This window comes from Buteo buteo, chromosome Z (assembly GCF_964188355.1).
Source record: "Buteo buteo chromosome Z, bButBut1.hap1.1, whole genome shotgun sequence".
Lineage (NCBI taxonomy): Eukaryota > Metazoa > Chordata > Aves > Accipitriformes > Accipitridae > Buteo > Buteo buteo.
This window is the reverse complement of record NC_134204.1, coordinates 77,957,501-77,978,228: the sequence shown is the minus strand read 5'-3', so window position 1 is coordinate 77,978,228 and position 20,728 is coordinate 77,957,501. Positions and strand designations below refer to the sequence as shown.

The window sequence follows — 20,728 nt, the reverse complement described above, 5'->3', positions numbered from 1 at the left end:
CCAGCCTTCTTGCTGGCTGGGCATGAGAAGCTGAAAAGTCCTTGACTTAGTCTAAACACTACTTAGCCACAACTGAAAACATGAGTGTGTTATCAACATTATTCTCATACTAAATCTAAAGCATAACACTATACCAGCTAATAGAATGAAAACTAATTCTATCCTAGCTGAAACCAGGACTGTTTCCCACTTTCAGTGTCACTTATCCCACAAAACAGTTATTGAAGGGAGTGTGGCAGATAAAGAAGAAAGCATGTAATCCCCTGGAGGGAGTGATGCTTGGAGAGCAAGCTAGCATAGTACCAGCTGGAGTGTTTTCCAGGGGAAGAAGTCTTCACAGTAACTGTTAGCGTGCCTTCAAGCATAGCCAGCGTATAAATCCAGCAGGTTTCTGTGCCTGGGAGCGCTTTACCAGGCAGTGAGAAACATTCAGAAAAAAACATCACAGTCCAAGCAAAAGCTGCGAATGAGGTTCCTCAGCATCTTCAGCATGCTGGGAGAAGGTTCTCAGGGAAAAACCTTAAAGCCTTTATCGTTAAAATGAGTAAAAGAAGCATTAGACTGGTAAAAAGTAATAAACCCAAGTCTTCTTGCTTTAGGGAATCATGGTACCACTGTGTTTCAGACATTTGTGCCTAACAATCTGGGGTCACACAATTGATTCACTCTGCCAGGAAACAGGAGGGGTGATAATAAGCCTGAAACAATTCATTCATTTTACACATAGAAGTTGCATAACAAATAGCCTGCAAATTTTTCATCAGAAGTTGTTTCCTGTTTACATATTTTTTGCAGACCCATCCCAATGATAATTAAGGTACATGGTAGTTCCTTTGGGTTAAAGTAGAATCAATCCATTGAAATCAATGAAGTCATGTAAGTTCACATCAGGAGAACACCCAGACCTTTAAGGTGACAAGAGTGGAGGGTGCAGTCCATGGATCAGATGAGAATAGGCACTGCAACTGTTCTTTTATATCATCATTTTATGCAAGCATGCTTTTCATAAATGATTATGTTAGTAAAATTCAGTCCTCTGTGTTCATGAAGACTGAACATCGAGAAAAGCTGATCTGGGTGAAGAAATTAATTTACCTCATATTCAAGGAGTAAGCAGGAGAAACACCTTTGTATGAGTTATCCTCCTGTGTTTCTGCTCTAATGACTGTAACTTTAACATCACAAAGAAACCAAGACAGCACTAGTATTTTAGCAATTTTTTATCTTCTCCAATAAAGCTTGTGCTACCTTTCAGTTGAGTTGAAGTCTAACATACTGTAGTATTTTCCATCTTTCAGTAGTACTTCATGGGAGCAAAATAAGTCCTATGCCCGCTGTCCTGCTCTAGATGGACAAAGTTTATATTTCATGCATAATTCCTTTCTTCAAAATATAAATCAGGTTTGCATTTAAAATATCAGTCCCTGGTCTCTGTTTTCAATCAGTAATCTTCCACAGAACTGCACAGATAAATGTTCAGTGAGCATCACTGAATCTTAGACTATGAAGTGATTCTGTTTCTGACTTTGGTGTTGAATACAGGCATGATCCAGAGAAACTCGATGCCTTCATCATGGATAAAGCTCTCTTAGATTATGAAGTATCAATAGATGCTGACTGCAAGCTTCTAACTGTGGGAAAACCCTTTGCCATTGAAGGTAATAATCAGTTTTATAACATACTGCTCTATTTCTCATGTGTTGCATTTGCTTTATTGTGATTTGATATTCTCAAAGGAAGTATGCAGGTGAAACTGCGGACCCCTTGAAGATCATGGTAGAATTCTCAGTGATTAAGCTGAACGAAGGTTGCACCCTTTTTTGTAGTTTCTGAGCTTTCAGATCATTTGTACCATCTGTTGCCATGATCCATATAGGAATTATTCAAAGTGCTCAGACAGTCTGTCTCCAAACAAGTAGGAGGCACAGTCCATTTCACTGCTCACAATGAAATGAAGCAGCTCCTGAAATGAGGCTTGCTTTTTGTAGGCTTACTTTCATTACACGTGTTCAAAACTCAGTGAAATGTGTTCAAAATGCTGTTCTACAGTTTCGCTCTCATCTGAAGCAGACAAACACTATTCCCATTTTAAAGGTCAGCTTAAGATTCCCACTGAATCTGTAGCTAATTGAAGCTAGAGAAGGGAGGTTCTCTATCCTGGTATGTAGCCTCCTGCAGCCCTGGTGTATTAGCAAGGACAGATCGGAAGGCAGCCTGGAAGCAAGGCTTGTCTGAAGCTGCCCCCCAGCATGGGTGAGCACATTGGCAGCTATTAGACTTCAGGAATCACTTTTGTGATAGATGGCCAGTGAAAATGGTTGAAGCTCCCTTTTTCCTCCCCTGCTTGCTCCCATCACACATTAAAACAACCTCCTTCAGAAATGTTGAAACCTGATTGAGGAAGGCAATATGCTAAATGAAGGCCAGGGGAAGCTGAGCATTTTAATCATTTCAGCTACAAGTCTCCAGCACTAGGCATTTTGTAGAACGCTCCTTTTTGCTATACCTCATTAGTGTCTCCCATTTGAATTCACACCAAAGACCTCAAAGCAATCCATTTTCTTCTTTTCTTTTTCTTGTCAGGGAGGATATATGCACAGAGAGCTGTTCAGGCTATAGCAAGATTTGTGTGTGTGCAGCTGCATGTTTCACCATGCACATGCAACCTGATAAATCTTCCATTTCAGAAAGGTCAGCTCTACTGAAGTAAACCATCAGCTTCCACACCTTTGAATCAAGTAAAGCAAATTTCGATACAGAAAAAACCAAATACACCCCAAAGTATATGTTTTTATGTAACTGGACTTCATATCACCCAATTACGAAACAAATATGCTGAAAATGTGGTATTTGTGAACCCTAGCTATCCCTTCTCTGAAAACATTCCTTCAATGTTAGCAAATATATTCAGGTGGAAATACAGGCACAATGTACAAAAATCATCAGCAAGGGACACTAATGCATTGTAAGTACACATATCACCACATCACTCTGCATCACTGAAAAGAAAGCCACTGTGATGGCAAATGTACCACTCATATATTTATGGGGTTTTTTTCTTTCTTCCTGTGTTGTTTTTTGTCTTTTTTTTAAAGGAGACAGTCTGAAATTCTGACTTCTGAACTGAAAAACAGAAATTCACAGTGGACTAAAAAGGAATCTTTCAAGGCAATTGGCAGGCCATCTCTGCATGCAACTGCATGTCTTCCAGGCATGAATTGCAGTTGTTTTTCTGAAGTCAAAACCCAGATTCTGCAAATTGAAAGATCATATTTAGAGTTACTGAATCCATTTTCACTTACAGTTAAGTCCTTTATGAGCACTTTAATGTGGTAAAAGATGACACAGTGGCTAAAAACTGTATTTATTACTGTCTGAAGGTCCGTGTCACTGCCAGAGTATAACTGCATGAACACAAAGCATAGCCCCTGGGCTTTAAATTAATGTGTGACAACAATACAGACTGCTTCCATATACATTTATATGCACACAGCTCCTTGTCAGAAAATGCATAGGAAGAAAAGAAAATGTCACATCTGACACCACAGTCACATCCACTACTCTAACAATGTAAAGGGATCACAGAATGGTTTACTTGACATTAAGGCACTTTTGCATTGCTAAAACAAAGTAAAAAAAAAGAACCCATGGCAAGGGCATGCAAAAGGCTGTGTTTCTAGAGAAAACAGATTTATTCATCTATCTGTATCTCCATCTTAAGTTTTTGAAGCTCCAGTTGTACATACTGCTTTTGTGGCCTTAATAATTTTGAATCTGCATATCCTGATTGTATTAGGCTACTTTATTTTGCACAGCAAAAAGTCTCATCTTAGCATTCTCAGTCCACAGTAAGCCAGCATCCAGGTTTGAACTGGCTTGCTGAAACAGAATGCCAACTTGATCTGCCACACTGATAGTTGATAGCTGAAATGAACATAATTTAGCAAAAAGCAAATAAGTAAGAGAGAGATGATTGTACTGTTTTTCCTTCTAGGATATGGTATTGGTCTTCCCCCCAACTCTCCGCTCACCTCAAACATCTCTGAACTGATAAGCCAGTACAAGTCCCACGGTTTCATGGATGTTCTGCATGACAAATGGTACAAGGTTGTTCCATGTGGGAAAAGAAGCTTTGCTGTCACGGAGGTAAGCAATGAACTTGGGTCACGTAAATGAGGATTTGCTCAAGTTGCCAGTTATTTCTCCTTATTCACAATGTCCAGTACACATACACACATGACAGATACGGGCTGCAGCTGAAGGGAAGCATTAGGCTTCAAAAGCAAGAGATGCTAAGCCCAGCAGCATTCAGATCAGAGCACAAGAAAAACATCAGCAAGACCGTGCTGCTAAGTTAGGCATGCAGTGCATGCATCAGAGAGCACTTCTGGAGGCAAACAGGGCATGTAACATAGCATTAAAAAAGTGATCTGGCACACTGCACAACAAATCTATCTGATTCCACTCAGTTATGTATATCACCATCTACAGGACCTGTCAGTGATTCTGAACCATCTCACATGGGAGCAATAGGTAGAATAGCTAACACAGAGACCAACAAGAGCAAAAGAAGCAGAGAGAGTGGGAATTTAGTACATCCAAAATTTCTAATATAACCCTGACCGCTTCCTAACATGGGTGGCAGCTACTTGTACCAAAGATAGAACTTCAGCCCAGAAACGGTCCACTAAGATATCATGCTAAGAACAGAAGAGAAGCAGGTCTCACGTCTAAGTAGATCTACAGGAAATGGAAGTAAATCTCCATGGATTACATCCTGGTATCAAATCAGAGGAGTTATGCCAGCTCGTGGCAGCTGAAGATGTAGGCCATTATTTATGAGAAAAAGACTTCTCATGTCAGAATAGCAGGTCTTTGTCAAGTTCCCTAGACTGTCAAGTAAAAAAAGATAAAGTACTGAGGAATCAAAAGATCCAGCATGCCTGAAGCTTAAAGCATACACTTTAGTTCAAGATCTTCCAAAAGACATAGGTTACATATTCTCACTGGTACAAAACATGTAGCTAGAATTATGCTATCTCCTCCTCAGAGTCTTCAGCCAAATATCAAACCAACCCTACATGTTACCAAAGGAAGTGGTGGCATGGCCGTTCTCCCCTAAAAGAGTAGCCCAGCTTCCTAGGGCTCTGACTCCCCCTCTTCAATGGTCACCTGAGCATCTTGTCTGCAAACCTCTGACTGCTGACTAAATCACTAGAAAAATAGCATTTTTTGGACATAAGACAAAGAAAATCTTTATTTCACTTTTTTAATACATAGATTGTTGGGGTATTTCTGCATCTCTTACTACATTTTTTACTTTTTCATTAAGATTGTGTCAATATGAAATAAATTATATTTTAACATCAGACATTCATAGAAGAAAATTCAATTTATTTTTATTCAACTTAATTTTTTCTTTTTTTCTGTGATTAATTCAACACAAGAAAGCACATTTAAACAAAAGTGTGTATTCACTGCTATTTCTGATCTAGCTTATATGAAGATTATATTATCATCTAACAAGACATGTATCTGGGGAATTTTCTTTTTAATGTAGCTGACATATCTGTTCCTGACAAGTACTTCATTCAATGACCTCTTGTTACTCTACTTTTTAACACAATCTTTTGAATTAAATCTCATGAAAATTACCCAATGGTAAATTTAAACTGTCTTAAAACTGAAAACTCTTATAGCAGAGACAAACTTACCTTCTTAGTAATTCCCCAGTGATGAGACATAAGGAGCTTCCTTTGATCACGAGAATCTTACTCCAGTAGTTGTACCCAGGGCTGTATTCTCTGTATTTCTAGAGAAATAGCTAAGACACAGAATCATTTCTAAACATCTTCCAGTTAAATGATACATTTTTATGTAGTACTGGTTTTCTCCCAGAAGACATACTTGCTGCTTTAAGCCAGTGGTCTCTAGAGTGGGGTACCTCCAGCCCCTGGGAGTGTGTGAGACGATCCACTGGGTTGCAGGAAGACAGTATTAGAACTTCAGTAATATATATATGTATATAAATTATAAATAAATATACATATATGAGGGTGCATGCTCAAAAAGTTACTGATAGAGGTGTGTGATCAAAAAAAAGTTTGGAGACGATTGCTCTAAGCCTTAGGATCTCACGACTGTTTCTAGAAACAGGAACTTTCTTTCTACTGTAGCAAATACAGTAGTAGAAAAAATAAGCCCTGGCTGGTCAAACTGCAGAAGGCATATTATAAAACCAATTGGATTTGTCCTTTTGAGAAGAAAAACAAACACGAGCAAAGATAGAATACCTTGCATTCAAACTGGAGAGAAAAAAATCTAATAGGCAGCATGTCATTTTTACAGTTACTCTTCTGAAAGCCCTTTGCAATTTAAAAATATGAGGAAAGACCTTACCATTTTCTGCACAGCTATTGCTAGTAGATTTTCTCTGAGGCAAACCCAGTTCTTTTGCTTCTTTTGCTTCTTTTGCTTCTTTGCTAGATTTTCATTAACTCCTTCATGTTCAATGCATGCAATACTGAGAGTCACTGGTTTCCAGGTAAGCCTTAAAATTCCCTGTGTTCATGGCATGAAAAAAACAATTACATGGTGTAAGTACTCAAAGATTCCTCAAGGCCTGCCAACAAAGGGAGAGGAGGTGAGAAAAAAGCTGCTCCAGTCTGAAAAAAAATAAATAATATGATTTTGTCACATGAATAGGTTATGGAATTCCTTTTTTTCTCAGTGTTGAATAGCAGGAGTTTTTAAGCATGGGGTCACAGCTGGAAGACGCACTGTGCTTTAAAGTAATTCAGTCTTTTGGGTGTAACTCTCATGTGATGGCCAGAAAGGAAGGCAGGTCTAGCTGCTTGGGGGCTGGTTATCTGACTGTAGTCCTTATTTAGTCTTCAGTTGTGCTAACCCAACATGCATAACTGAGTTTTTTCTCCAGAGACCAAGGTCCAGCAAGCTGACTCAGGTAACTGAACTGAAGGACTCTGAAGTCACTCAAAAGACCGTCTTTGAACAAGGCCTCACATACTTAAAGGCCTTATGCAATCAGAAAGAGCGAGCAGAAACAGAAGACCACTTGTAAGTGTGTGCCGTTGTAGGATAAGCTCTGCTAAGTCCAGACCTTCCTCTTCCTGAATTATTCTACTTCTACCTCATCTCCCATGAGCATACCCTCCTCTTCATCTACTCCGCTTGGCCAAGAACTTGCAGATTTTAGAACTTGCAATTTCACAGCTGGGACAAATTTACTAAACTAAACAGGGCCAAGCAGCAGACACTCTCTAAACCATAGCTACTCCATCACTACATCAAGAAGTATGGGAATCATTCTTTGTCTTATCTTTATGTCAGTTTGTATCCTTTACTCCTGTACAGCACAGAAATCTCCATTATTTAACTCCCTGCAGTCAGTCACAGCAACACTCAACAGATTCACTGGACTGTGGACAATGTTCAACACAGAAGCAAATAATTCATTTTTTAAAAAGTCTCAGCTTCTAAGTGGGTAGTCATTCACATGGATTATATGCCAAACTAAGACCCAGAAATTGCCTTTTGATAGCTGGAGTCAGGCTTTCTATTTTTCTATGTCTTTGTGATAAATTTGGTCTGTGCCTGTTGACCAAGGGTAATGACCCAAAAATGGGAACATATGTAGGTGAAATATTGATCAGTATAGCCTTTAAATGGGTGAAATAGCCATCTTCGTTTTTTGTCATTACCTCTTTAGACTGTACCTGATTCTTATCCACCTGCCACTCTTGCCCACCAAGGTTAATTTTTCTTTAGATTTGTTTTGAGATTCATCTTCCTACTCATCAATTTTTTCTAACCTTATACCGGGAAATTGTATTTCTAGTGGCAAAACTCACTGCTAGTTCTTTCCGTGTCTCTCTATCTGGCAGCACTTTGCTCATTCTAAATTGCATTTGAAAACAAAGTTGTCTTTAAAAGGCATGATTCAGACTGGGGCTAGAAAATTTGCAGTGACTCCTCAAGCTGAGAAGCCAAATAAAGATGAGTTTGAAAGTGCAGAGGTCAGTAGGGCTTGACTCCACTGTTTTGTATGAACCTCTTCAGCAAAAGCACTTGTCCAAAGCATCTTACTCTGGCCAGTGCCCATTGGATCATTCATGGGGGATGCAGCTAACTCAAACTTAGAAGGAATTGATGCAGTGAATTGCATCTTACCTTATCCACCACAAGTAATTGTAACTGTTGGTAGCAGTGACTGTTCACAGTGATTGCTAGCCACTAGCAATATCACTTGAGTACTCTTGATTTAAAATTGTCATATTCTAGTCTCAAAGGAATTTCTTTGTTGTAAATTTGCTAAGTCACTACTTAGGGCAGAGCATGATGCAGGAGGGAAGTGGGGTTGACAGAGTTATATTTGCACATATTACATCTGGACATAATCGGTGTAATTTGTTTTCAATTTGCATACAATACACTTAGCCCTTCCTCCACCCTACTGTTATTCTCAATGCCACTTCAGCAGGAGCCAGGCTCCTAGGACTTTCCCCTCCAGCACATTAGCTCCACCCAAGGTCAGGAGAGACTGCAAATTCATACTTTCTGTGGCATTTTGGGGAACCAAAATACAGTGAATTGGCAGCTTTGCAACTTTCTGCTCATGGTAGCGAAACAGCTACAGCACTAAGCCACTATGACAGCAGGCAGGGTGGATGGCCTGAACAAGCAAGTTGCCTATCAATTAGCAGTGGTTTTGACTGTTCAGACCAGGCAGTAATGATCAGGGCAGAGTGTTTAGAAGATGAGCTGGCACACTGTGGTTTCTCCAGACAGTATGAAAGAGAAGGCCCCTCCTGGTCCAGGGAGTAGTCAGGTTTTGGGAAAAGCTAACTACGCATACAGGCTGCTTCATAGCTTTTAAGCTACATTTTTTAAAATGTTATTGTTAAAACCGTATCCTCTATTTCACTTGAAAGGCTTATATATTCTCTATTCACAAGTGTCACAGGACAACTGAAGCTCTAAAACTTAAAGACTGATTTGCACATAGACCGGCTGTTCAGTCAGATAACAACCAGTACATGGAATAAAAAAATCATGTATTGTTACGTAACACTATCCCAACTATTAACATCAACAACTTACTGATGCTTCACACAAACAGTATCTAAGGTGACATTTACAATAACAGTATATGCAAACATACACATAATGGCAGCCCAAACTGACCCTGTTACTGCAGACCCACTACTTTCCATGGGTGCGGACACTGGGGAAGGCATAGTGCTGCACACCTCCTGCCAGTGCCTGAGGGAGGGGTCCATGCCACTAATGGTGGGGGTTGGTCATTGACCGTGGGCTTCCATCTGATCCAGGACAGGCACACAGTAAAGACAGAAGTCCTTTCATTCTCTCTTCTTCTCTCATCAGTGGTGGGATCTCTGATAGCTCTTCTCCAGCGTCTTTGAAGGAACTTGCTCAAACTTGACCTGCTGTGGCTTATGCCTGAATTGGTGATCTTTGGCCTTGGCATCGCCCGGGGTGCACAATCAGACAGCGCCTCATTCATCTTGCCATGATTTCATCCCATTGTCATCCAGCAAATTGTCCCTTTCTGCTCTGAGTTTTGCCCAGTCTCCTTAAAGGTCAACAGTTAGTTTCCTGTTTTTTTATACCAATCATTTGACAACTCAACAGTCATTTTTCTAGCCACTACATTGAAACTGTGGTTTATATGTTTGTCTCTGGTGGACTGCAGGTGTCAAGAGAAGGCCATGCAGACGCCTCCACAAATGGAACGAACTGCCTTGTGCTCATATATAAAAGCTGCCTATCAGTCACCTTTCATAGTACCTTGTTACTAGTGCGTGAAAAACAAACACAAGAACAGGAACAAAGATTTTGCTTCCAAGACAATTTGCTCAGTCTGCACGTATGCTGTCTGGGGAGGAGAGCTGGTCCTTGCCCACTGGAGGACTGGGATCATTATGAAGAAGGTTATCACAAAATGACAGACATTGCATTGTAAAGGGGTCATCTCAGTGTGGGAAGAGCCAGTGGCACCTAGACTTGCCCTGGGGAAAAAAATACTTTATGAAATGATCCTGAAGAAAGGAGTATATTGAGTATGGAGTCTGACAACAGAGTCAGAAAAAGCATGTTTTGAGTCTCCTGGAAATGAGTAGCAGATTTAGATTCACCTATTGAAACTGGAAAAAAAAATAGTTCACTATTTGAGAAGACAAAGCTGTTATTCGCAATTCACCAGCCTGTAATAAAACAGAAGCAAACATCTCAGTACCTAATTCAGATGATATGTGTATTGTTGTTCTTCCCACTATGGACAGGTCTTGGATAATGGATGAGTTGAAAGAAAAAGATCTATTATAAAAGGAAGTGTTTTTCCACATCTGTGCAAAGCTCCTTACAAGAAGGGAAAGGAACTTGTCTTCCTAATGTGAGACAGTGATTTACAGTATCTTAAAATTTGGCACTTGAAACCCTAAAGCCACAGTCACATGTCTTTCTTTGCTAAGGATAATCTCTCTAAAGAGATTAAATACATACTACTTCAGTGCTTCCACTTCTCTGAGAGCATAGAAAGCCGTAAGAACAAACAATGAATAACTAACAGTCTCTGTGGCTACACAAAATGCCACAATCTGGAGACAGGGACAGGTTTTAATACTGTTTAGTTACCTAAATACAAGCATCAGCAGCCGTAGGATTTTGCAAACCTACTGAGATGCCCAAATGAGTTTTGAAATCTGCCCTTCGTATCCATTTATCTCTAGTAAAGCTGGAAATAATTCCTTTTTCACAGAGGTGCTGCAAAATTTAACTTCCTGATCTCAGCAAAGCTTTTTAAAATCCTTGTGGGGAAAATGCTATCAAAAAGGATAGCTTATTATTATAGCTAATACACACGTGATACCCCTATTTAGTATTTGGGTTCAGCAGTGTGTAGCACCAATACCTGTGCAGTGCTGCCAAGCTGCAAAGTATCCACAAAAATCTTTAGAGGCCTCTGATTAGCCAAAGGTGGACCACAGACGTATTTAATGACTTATTCACTGCTCTCAGTGCAACCAGGGAGAGTAAATCATTTATAGTCTCTTGTAGCAGGGAGTAAAGCAGGAGTTTTGCCCATAAGATCCAATAATGAAATCACTGAATGCTGTTTTTTGTCTCTGCTCCCCCCTTCAAGGAGAATGCAAATATCAAACTCTCGTCTCTGCATCCCCTTCCTTCTCTTCAGGGCCCAAACTAAAAGCCTATAACTATGGAGGAAACAGCAGGAAATGTTTAGGTAGCAATTGCAGATATGGGTTGGTAAATTAGAAAAGTCTCTCCAAGGATACATAAAAAAAGCAGATACCTCCATTTCTGTTCTTGTATTTGTTGGTTTTCAGAAACTGCCAATTTCCCAATTTGCAAGTGGCAAATAACTTAGAGGCTGTTGCCAGTGTAGTGCTTAGCACGCGTTACCTGTAATAATCACAGGATTGACTGTGGTTGCTTATGGCTTCAGAACCACCTCATGGGCATAATTGAGTTCCTTCTCCTAAGATGCAGGGAGCTACCTCCTGAATTTATGATTACAAAGTTGGAGCAAGGACTGTGTTTTTATCCTGGCTTAACAGAGAATACACCACATTATGGGCTTTTATTCTGTCCCCCCCAAAAAAGGAAAGGAAAGAAGATATTTCAGTAGAGAAAGTCATCAGTTGGTTTTCTGGCAATAGCCAGCAAAGACTTAACACACACATACCTGACCCCCTACCACTTCAGCAAAGAGGAAAGCAGTGATACAGAGAATCCAATTTATTGCTGCTCTTTCCAAATATATTCTATATATGCACCTACAAATACATGAACTACAAAATAAGTAGTAGAGCTGCTCTGATACTGATCAGCATGAAGCTATGAAAATGAGAGATGCCTCTATAAGATGGTTTCCTTTATTATTTAACATGTGTGTGTCTACAGTAATTGTGAACAACTGATAAATTGCCTTTTTACAATGGTATGTAAATGTGCTGATATTGCTATAAATAATCACTTCATACACTGTAAGACACACTGTGCTAATTATTTCTCCCCTACCTCATTTCCCCACTTAATTTAGTCTCAAAAATTTCCCTCTACTGTGCAGCCGTTATCAGGCAGCTCTTTCAATGCATTATTTTCTGTGTTGCTAGATGAAATATTATTGATGGTTTGTTTTGGCATTTCCTTTCCTAGGAAAAGATGTCTTGTTTGGGACAATTTCACAAGATATCCATTACAAATGAAAAATGGATCTGAGATGCCAGTGGTGGAACTTCTTTCACCAGTTTCCAGGGAAGGTAGAAAACTATTCTGCAGAGCTGACAGGACAGTGAGCCAGACCCTCATCAGCATAAATCAGAGCAGCTCTACTGAAGACAAGGGAGTTATTTTTCATATAAGGAGCTGGCCAAGTGTTCTCTCTGCAGCACTACTGGAGTGGCATCAAACACCAGCCTCAGACTGGAGGAGACATCTCAGGCATGCAGGAATCCCCACTGCAATTGCCACGGTGTCTCTTTTTATTATTATTATTATTTTGAATGGCTAGAGTTTTATCATATGCCATGAAACCTAGTTCCTCTTCTCAGAGCAATATAAATACTCCCCACCATACAGCAACCTAACCCTAGCAGATCAGGCCTCCTTACTGATGTCCCCTGCCTTTGGGACTTCTGCATTACTTCTCAAGTAGCTAAGCAAAAGGACCTTCACCCAGCTGATTCACTGGTTCCTGCCACCAAGGGAGTTTATAGCAATGCCCACTCATAGACTGTTGTTCTGTATGACACCAAAGAGCAGTAACCTGGGAATATATATAGACACAGAGGGGTGTTCTTCAGATAACTGAGCAAATCTATTCTTTTTTAATTATTATTCTATTTCTCATTCAATTTATCCTTATATCTACTGTTAACTCTAAATCTCTAAGGAAGTTGTTTCATACTTGCCCTTGAACATTCTTTTCAGGAAGGAAGTAATTTGCATTAGTGCTTCTTGGAGAATTAACAAAAGCACATTTAACCGATATGTTCAGCTAGTACGCATAGCCGTCTCTTTGCTTCTTACAGGTACTTAAATATGCTGAGTTCAGAGATGGGCTGTACTGAGGTCTTGGCCTAAAGACCTCTGAGAAAAATGTCAGACATGGGGCCTCACGCTGCTTTTATGCTATATGGGCTAAAAGTTGGGCTTCACTGCTAATTAAGAAACAGGCCAGGTAACACAGACCTCTAGTCAAACACTTTGATTTTTCAGTGGTTTAAAGCATTACCACCTGTGATTTTTGTGTCACCCTCCTGTTCCCCTAACTGGAAGGACAAAGTATGGGACAACAGGCTCTTGCCAACAAGAAATTCCAATGCTGAGAGGGAAGTTTTGCTTGTAGGTTGAACTGATGCACTCTCAGCATCAGGAAACCCTTGTGCCAAGACTCTTGACAACCTTCTACCCTAGATTCACTTTATTGTGATTTTCCACTTTCCTTTCCAGGCTGCAGTAAGTTTCTTTAGAAACTGCTTTTATACACCCATTATATCCTTCACCAGCCTTGACGTGTTTATTCACTGGTACAAAAATTCTCTTCCCAAAAATTCTGCTCAGTGCACTTTGGGGCAAGCAGGTTGATTTTGGCAGAGAACCCCCAAAATAAGAGTTCATTGCCAGTGCCACATGCAAAAGTTCTCACTCTGCTAGATTGCTGAAGCTCTGCTCTTGTTAAAAATCTGTGATACGCTATCTCATATCGTTGTGTTTTAAAGAACAGAAATCAAATATGAAGACCAGAAGAAATACTGCTCACAATCACCCAACAAAAGTACACAAAGGGATTTCCAAGCCTTCAACTTCAATGGACTACACTAATTGACTCCATGGCTTAAAATGACCTTATAACAAGATTCTTCAAACATTCTGTAATTTATCTTTCAACTAAATTCACTTGCTTTTCTGGATTACACAGCTATAGTCATAACAAAGCACAATCCCCACCATCACCCACCCACCAAACTAAGAACAAACTGAAGGAACTCACAGGTCAATTATCCAGGGTGATAGCATCCCAGATACCACCTCCTGACACACAACCCCACCCAAAGCAATTTTCTGCTCCTTTTTTTCTGACATGGGGAATAACATTGTTTAATAGAAAGGCACAAGTAAAACTTGTATGCTTAGAAATATTTCCAAAGTAGTCTGCTGGCAGTAATTACTAGCAAGAGGTTTTAGTTACTGATAAACTCATAACTGAGTTACAGAGGCATGAGAATAAAGGTACCAAGATTCTACGTAACATGCAAACCTGACCCACCCATTGGGGTGCAGGTATTTGTAGTACAGATTGCTGCCGCACATGGTTTCTTGGTCTTCAGACATGATTAATGCCAGTAACAGACTCAAATTAATTAAAGGCTTCCTACCCTACATGAAAATGGTGGGTCAGCAGAAGAAGGTGAGAGTGTTCCTGTTTTTCATAATTGCAGTCAGGGTTCCTAACAGACACAGTTTCAGTCCTGTTAATGTAGGGAGTGGATGGGTGCCATGTTTGTTCTACTACTTCAAAATGTTTTCTCCACGACCTTCCATCAAGGGTAAAGCCTAAAAAGGGGGAGTTAATGATCAATTCCCAGAAAATAATGAACAGCAGGTCTTAGCTTACTGCTGATGAAGGACTTGCTCTACCGTTTGTTGACTGTATTCCGTCAAGCAATATTTGCTTTTACAAATGCAAAGACACCACAAATACTGGATTCTCGTACATGTTCAACACTTAGTGTCCTCAGGGAAACAGCACAGGAAAAAAATTCCCTGGTCTTTAGCTGATTCTTACTCCCATGACAGGTCCTTTGCTCTGATTGAACGAGCTTTCTGCAGCACAGAAGGGCTTTGTTGTGAACAGTTTCCAGACTATTCTGCAGTATTCCACCACTCTGTGTTCAGTCAGACCACATTTCCAATGAGAAAATGGAAGTATCTGTTAAAATACACTAACAGCCTGCTTCATTAACTTCCACTTTTGATTTTATTCACAGACACTGCAAATGGGCATCAAGCATTTTTCTGGGCTCTTTGTGATGTTGTGCATTGGGTTTGGCTTGTCCATTCTCACTACCATTGGGGAACACATAGTGTACAGACTGTTCCTACCACGAATCAAGAAGAAATCCAGGATGAAGTACTGGCTCCATACAAGTCAGGTATGTATTCAGAAGGAACCCTGTGAAAGTCATGTGGCTAATTAAGAAAGTCTGGACAAGAACAAGGTGTAAAAGGTGGCAGGAGCGCTGATGATTGGCATCTGAAGTGTGACAGCAGCTTCTGGAATTTGAAGAGGCTTACTTAATGATGGAATGAGAAGCACAAAGGAAACAGTTCAAATATTCACAACTGCAAAGCATACAGAAGGGACCTTTCCATTTGCACTTGTAACCTTACAACTCTTTTGGACACCAGAAAAAAACAGTGTTGTTATCCTGAACTGGCTAAGCAGAACATTTTATCTCACTGTTAACAGCTTCCCAAACTTTCGATGCATGCAGGAAGTGCTGGGTAACCTCCTTCATTATTCTAGGGAAAATGATGGAAGAAAATTGCTCTAGGTGTTTGCTCTAAAGGAAGAGGGTACTTTGCAGCAAAAGGCACAAAAGGGAAGAGCTTCTATTGCTTTAAAGCAGCACAGTGAAAGAGATCCTTAACAAAATAACAAAGTTTGCCAAGATCCCCTCTTTTTCTGAGGAATTCTAACACCAAGGATTGTTTGCAAACTATTTATCAACCTTTCACATTGCCCTCCCTTGGGAAACTATGCGAAAATAAATCTGTTGTAATGACAAAGTACAGACATTGCTTGTATCCCTGAACGTGCAAAATAATTTGGGCACAAGTCCATCACACAAAGTCCAAATTGTTTACCTATTTCTGGAGCTATTCTTAATCTTGCTTTTACTAATTTATTTTCTTCTTTTCCCTCTAGAGATTACATCGTGCTCTGAACAGTTCATTTATTGAAGACAAATGCCAGCCTAAGACGAAACGAGTAGAAAAGAGGTAGGAAGTTTTGCATGCTTTAAAACACAACTACAAAAATTACTTTGAAATGAAATATGTTGTGTCTGGATATCTACTTATGGATCTAATACACCTCAAAGATAATAGAAACAAAAAAAGGAAACCAGATAGAATTGACAAGGGAGGGAGAAATGAATTAATTAAACCTAGTTCTTTCATGATTTTGCATACATCTAATAAAAGCACACCCATTCTAAAGACAGGCTTTGCAGTTTTTTAAGTCTGCTGGCCTTGGTTTTAGGCAATTAATTACTCACATACTAAAGCACTGGCAGCTAACTAGGGCCCTGTGAGATAGCTTTACAGTGAATGAGATGTCAGGCAGTATGTATGTTAGAAACTTTTTCAGCTTTCTTATTTTTCAGAATGAGAAATAATAAAGCTGAGAAGAGGAAAATGCAGTCCTTTCAGAAACCTTTGTCTCAAACAACTCTTGTTGGAGAAAAAAAGTAGGTAACAACCTTGCCTTGTTTTCATAGCCTATGTCCTCTAAAGAGGAGACAATCTTATCTATAGCTACCAGGAACACAAGGCATTTTATTAAAACTATACATTTGCTCAGTAACTCAAAACTATTAGTGCACTTTTTAAGGACACAGGCAGCAGTATTTCTTTTCTACAGATAAGTTCAGCCACAGACTATAGAAAAAAAAAGTCTTCCAGGCTGTTGCTAGATATTTGGTATGACTGAAACCCACGTAGGGAAATGTATGTTGTGTTTAGCTTGTCATTCCTGCACTAATGGCAGCAAATATAAGAAGTGAGCATCTATAAGTTTCTAGACTGCCTTTATACAAACCAGTATATAAAAGCACATGCAATTAATTTCCTGTTCATTCCTTCATCTTATTGCCCCACAAAGCCCCATAGTGTGGCACATCCTTGCACACAGCAACTCCTTGTTTTTGATCTTCAAACAGCAGTACCAGGAGCTGACTGCTGCAAAACATTTCCTCCTCCTACACCCTCCTCACTGGGTGGTAGCGTTCACACTCCCACAACCTGAGGCACTAACGCAGACGGAGGAGAGCCTTCCAGAGGAGGGAGCTCTCTAAATCTTTGGTGATACAAAAAGCATCAGCTGAATTATTTGCTGAATATTGAGCAGTGCAAAAATTTCATAATACAAGGACATGGCCAGAAGCCCCACAGAGAATGGCTTAGAAGAAGCAGCACACAAATATTATTTCAACATTGAGAATGAAGATGTGCTGCTTGCCCAAAAACTTCTGCCCACACAGTATCCAGCCCATGTGTGTGTGCACGGACACCTACCCAGGGTCCTTGCTCTTGTCATGGTCTGAGCTGCTGTTTGCACAAATTACGGTGAATTTAACTCAAGACACCTAGTAGCATGGTGCCCAGCTTGGCATGAACACTGATGTGGCAAGGTACGACCCAGAGCTCTCAAATCAGTTATATTACTACAGGGGTTTTTATTCCTGCTGGGGACTGTGGAATTATTAAAAGCACCAAGATACAGAAAAGAGGTGGACAGAATTTGTATTATGCTACTGCTATTTTCCTCAGGGAAGAAAAGCCACTGTTTTTTTCAGGTCATAACTTTCCAAAAACTAGGACAGCTGCTCAGCATCAATAGCCAAATTGTAAAGGGTTTTATTTACTTGATGTAACTTGAGTGTTAACTGTGGACTCTGGCCTTTGTTAAAACCACCTGCCCAGAAACCCAGACAAAAGCACCACCACCAGCAGCCACAGAAGCTATGTCAGTTACTAACACTTTATCAAAAAAAAAAAAAAAAAAAAAAAAAAGCTGTGTTTTGATTTGCGAAAGAAAAATGTATCAGAAATTATGGATTAATTATGACTCTGAGAAGTATTTACAAAACAAAGGGCCGCAGCTTCTCTGAGATGCGTACTTCTGCTCCAAGGCAAGTTGGGCGCGTTGGCTGCCCGGGACCCTGGGGACCATGGGCTCTGCGGAGCTACACAGCAGGGAGACAGCTTTGGGCAACACAGCCCCTTGCCAGTAGTTCTGCCATTTGCTAGGTGGCCTTTTTTGTCTAGACAGCCGTCTGCGTGGAAATGCAGCGTGGTGGCCTTCTGCTCTTGGCCCTGGAAATGCTTTGCCAGTTTCTACTTGCCAAGGCTAATCCTATTCCCTGTCTGAAAAATGCTTAAGTGGGGCTTCTTTGTTTTCATCTCTTCAGGGAACTAACATAATTGCATCACAAAACATACGTCCAGTTTAGCACAAGGCTTGAGACTCTTCCCGTCTTTCATTTTGAAATATGAGAAAATCGCTGATCTACATAAAAATAAACAACCCTACATACACATCCCCACTGGGATTCCCTGAGCCCTCCAGAGCGTGACCCAGGCTGGGGCTGCCACTCCTGTGTAAAGCTTCCCCTCCTCCCTCTCTGCCATCCCGTCTTTTCGAAAACACTCCTGATTGCCACCTCCTCTAAAGAAATTTCCACTTTCCAACTTTCTTCTTTGCAGGCAGGTGAGAAAAGTATCTACTCCCAGGTCCAAACTCCTCCTGAAACCAACTGTTTTCAGCAATCCCAACCCTGAAATCTTAATCCTTTTCCTTAACCTGCTGATTGGTAACTCACACTAATAGGCATTTTGTCCAAGGATATCCACAGAAGACCTCTATGATGGAGCAGTTTTAAGAGCAACTACTTCAGAGTTTCAACCTCAGTTTATCAATTGAACGCACACAGATCTATCCAAAGGGTAAAACAGGTAGGAAGGCCAAGCTTGTCCCCCACAACAGCAAACTCTGTGCTTCCTTATGTTCCAGTTGGAGAGTGGAGGCCACAGGGTGCTCCTCTATTTGGGAAGAAACCCTGAGAAATGCCCTGATTTGGGAGGGCTGCAGAGTGAAGTTCCCAAGAAAGAGAGAGAAGATTCTCTGAAATCAAAATATTTTGGAAAGACTTTTCCACAGGAAAACATTGAAGCATTGGAAAAAAGTTCCCAAATGGGAATTTCTCCCCCAACACAAAAACTCCGAAGTCTGTTTGTTCTGTCAGGAAGCTCAGGTCTGTACCTGCAGTGTTGGGATACACCACATCATCATGTCCATCCCCCAAAGTGCAAGCAGCTACTCAACAAGACTTCAAGTCCAAAGGGCACGCTTTCCCCTTCACCTCTCCACACCAACTCTAGGCAGCCTCTTTCCTCCTCCATGGGAGCAAATGCCCAAGCTAGCAGAGTACAAACACACAAAGGACTAACGCTGTAATAAACTTAGGACATTGCAACCACAAAAGCTTTCAGAAAGCTATGGAGGAGAACTCACATTTTCCTGAGCTGGAGTTGAGAGGACCATAATTTCGTAACTAACATAAAAAAAGTTTTGGGGAAGATGAATTTTAGGATTCTGTTCTAGTCTCTGCTATGGTTTAATCACAAAAATTTGGCCATTTACGTTCATGATTTGTGCTTCTCTAGGAAAATAATTCCAAGGATAAAGGAATAATATTTCTATGTAATTTGTAACAGCGGCATATTTTTCCAGTAGAATGGCTCACAGGGGAGGGTTGCATACACACAAGAGCAGGCTCTGATTTCATATTAACTCTCACATCTCTGTTCAGGTCCCATGTAGGGAACAGCCAGCATGCTGTGTGGAATACAGCCAATCTAGGCAACTGTCACCGGAAAAAATATATCTGCACCGATGAAGCGCAAAATGAGGTGACGATCCGACAGCACCAAGACATCCCCCTGCCACAGGTGAGGAGAGAGACTCCAGCTTCTTTAACGACCAACGGGAAAGCAGAGTCCCTCAATGCTGCTAGGACCTCAGTGATGCAAGAGCTTACAGAGCTGGAGAAGCAGATTGAAATCATCAAGCAGGAGCTGCAACTCGCCATGGACAGGAAATCAGAGCTGGAAGAGTATCAGAGGACAAACAGGACTGCAGAGCCCTAGGCCAGCATACCTGGGCCCTTTCCCCTTTTCTTCCTTTCTCCCCTTCCTCTGTAAAATTTGTAACACACTTTTGTAATGCCAGAAAGAGGTGCAAAAATAAAGCAGGCAATATGCTCTTCATGACAGCAGAATTGCAGCAGCCCACAGCCACTGCCACCCTCCTGAGTCCTCCTCCTTTCATAACAAGTTTCTCATTCTTCTGGCAAACATCAGCCATTCCCAAGGGGCTGGAGAAACAAGGAGCATCCAAACAGCGAGAGTTCCTGGTTCCTCCACTTGACAGTACAGTGAGGTTCCCACTTTTTTAGCCCTTTCTGTGCATTAATTCAGAAAAAGGAAAAAAAAAAAAAGAAGGAAATTTAAACTGCTCATTGGAAGCATGTTCCTTGTTGGTATGTTTTTGTTGTGCTATCTATGGGTCTAGTCTCTGTTCATGCTAAGGCTCCTTATGATTGCCTCATTACACCAGGTGCTAGTTCTGTGTTGGCAATCCCTTCCCTCCTGGCACAGGCTGTGCTTTCACGAGACAAATTCTTGGTGGCAAACCCAGTACACAACATTCCCTCAGCTCTGTCAGCACAAATGCAGATGTGGCTACTCTGTGACTGTGATACAGGAACTCACCCAGCTTAAAAATAACTTGATAAAAACCAAACCACCACCACCTCTGTCTGCTTCTGAGCCCTGGTTTGGCTTCCACTCCCACCCACAGAGAAGCCATGCAAACAGC

At 40.7% G+C, this 20,728-nt stretch overlaps 1 protein-coding gene across 2 annotated transcripts in view; it reads left to right on the top strand.

Moving 5' to 3' along the window:
* The window catches only part of GRIN3A (glutamate ionotropic receptor NMDA type subunit 3A), a 73,731-nt gene extending 53,581 nt beyond the window's left edge, over nucleotides 1-20,150 (top strand). The window contains exons 5-9 of one of the 2 annotated variants that reach the window (XM_075020584.1): nucleotides 1,543-1,658; nucleotides 3,995-4,146; nucleotides 15,054-15,218; nucleotides 15,995-16,068; nucleotides 19,662-20,150. In XM_075020584.1, coding sequence (XP_074876685.1) covers nucleotides 1,543-1,658; nucleotides 3,995-4,146; nucleotides 15,054-15,218; nucleotides 15,995-16,068; nucleotides 19,662-19,998 — 844 coding nt within the window. In that variant the 3' untranslated portion in view covers nucleotides 19,999-20,150. Of the gene's footprint in view, nucleotides 1-1,542; nucleotides 1,659-2,583; nucleotides 3,192-3,994; nucleotides 4,147-15,053; nucleotides 15,219-15,994; nucleotides 16,069-19,661 lie in introns of those variants that run through there. The other variant, XM_075020585.1, reaches the window with a different exon arrangement.
* The last annotated feature ends 578 nt before the right edge of the window (nucleotides 20,151-20,728 follow it).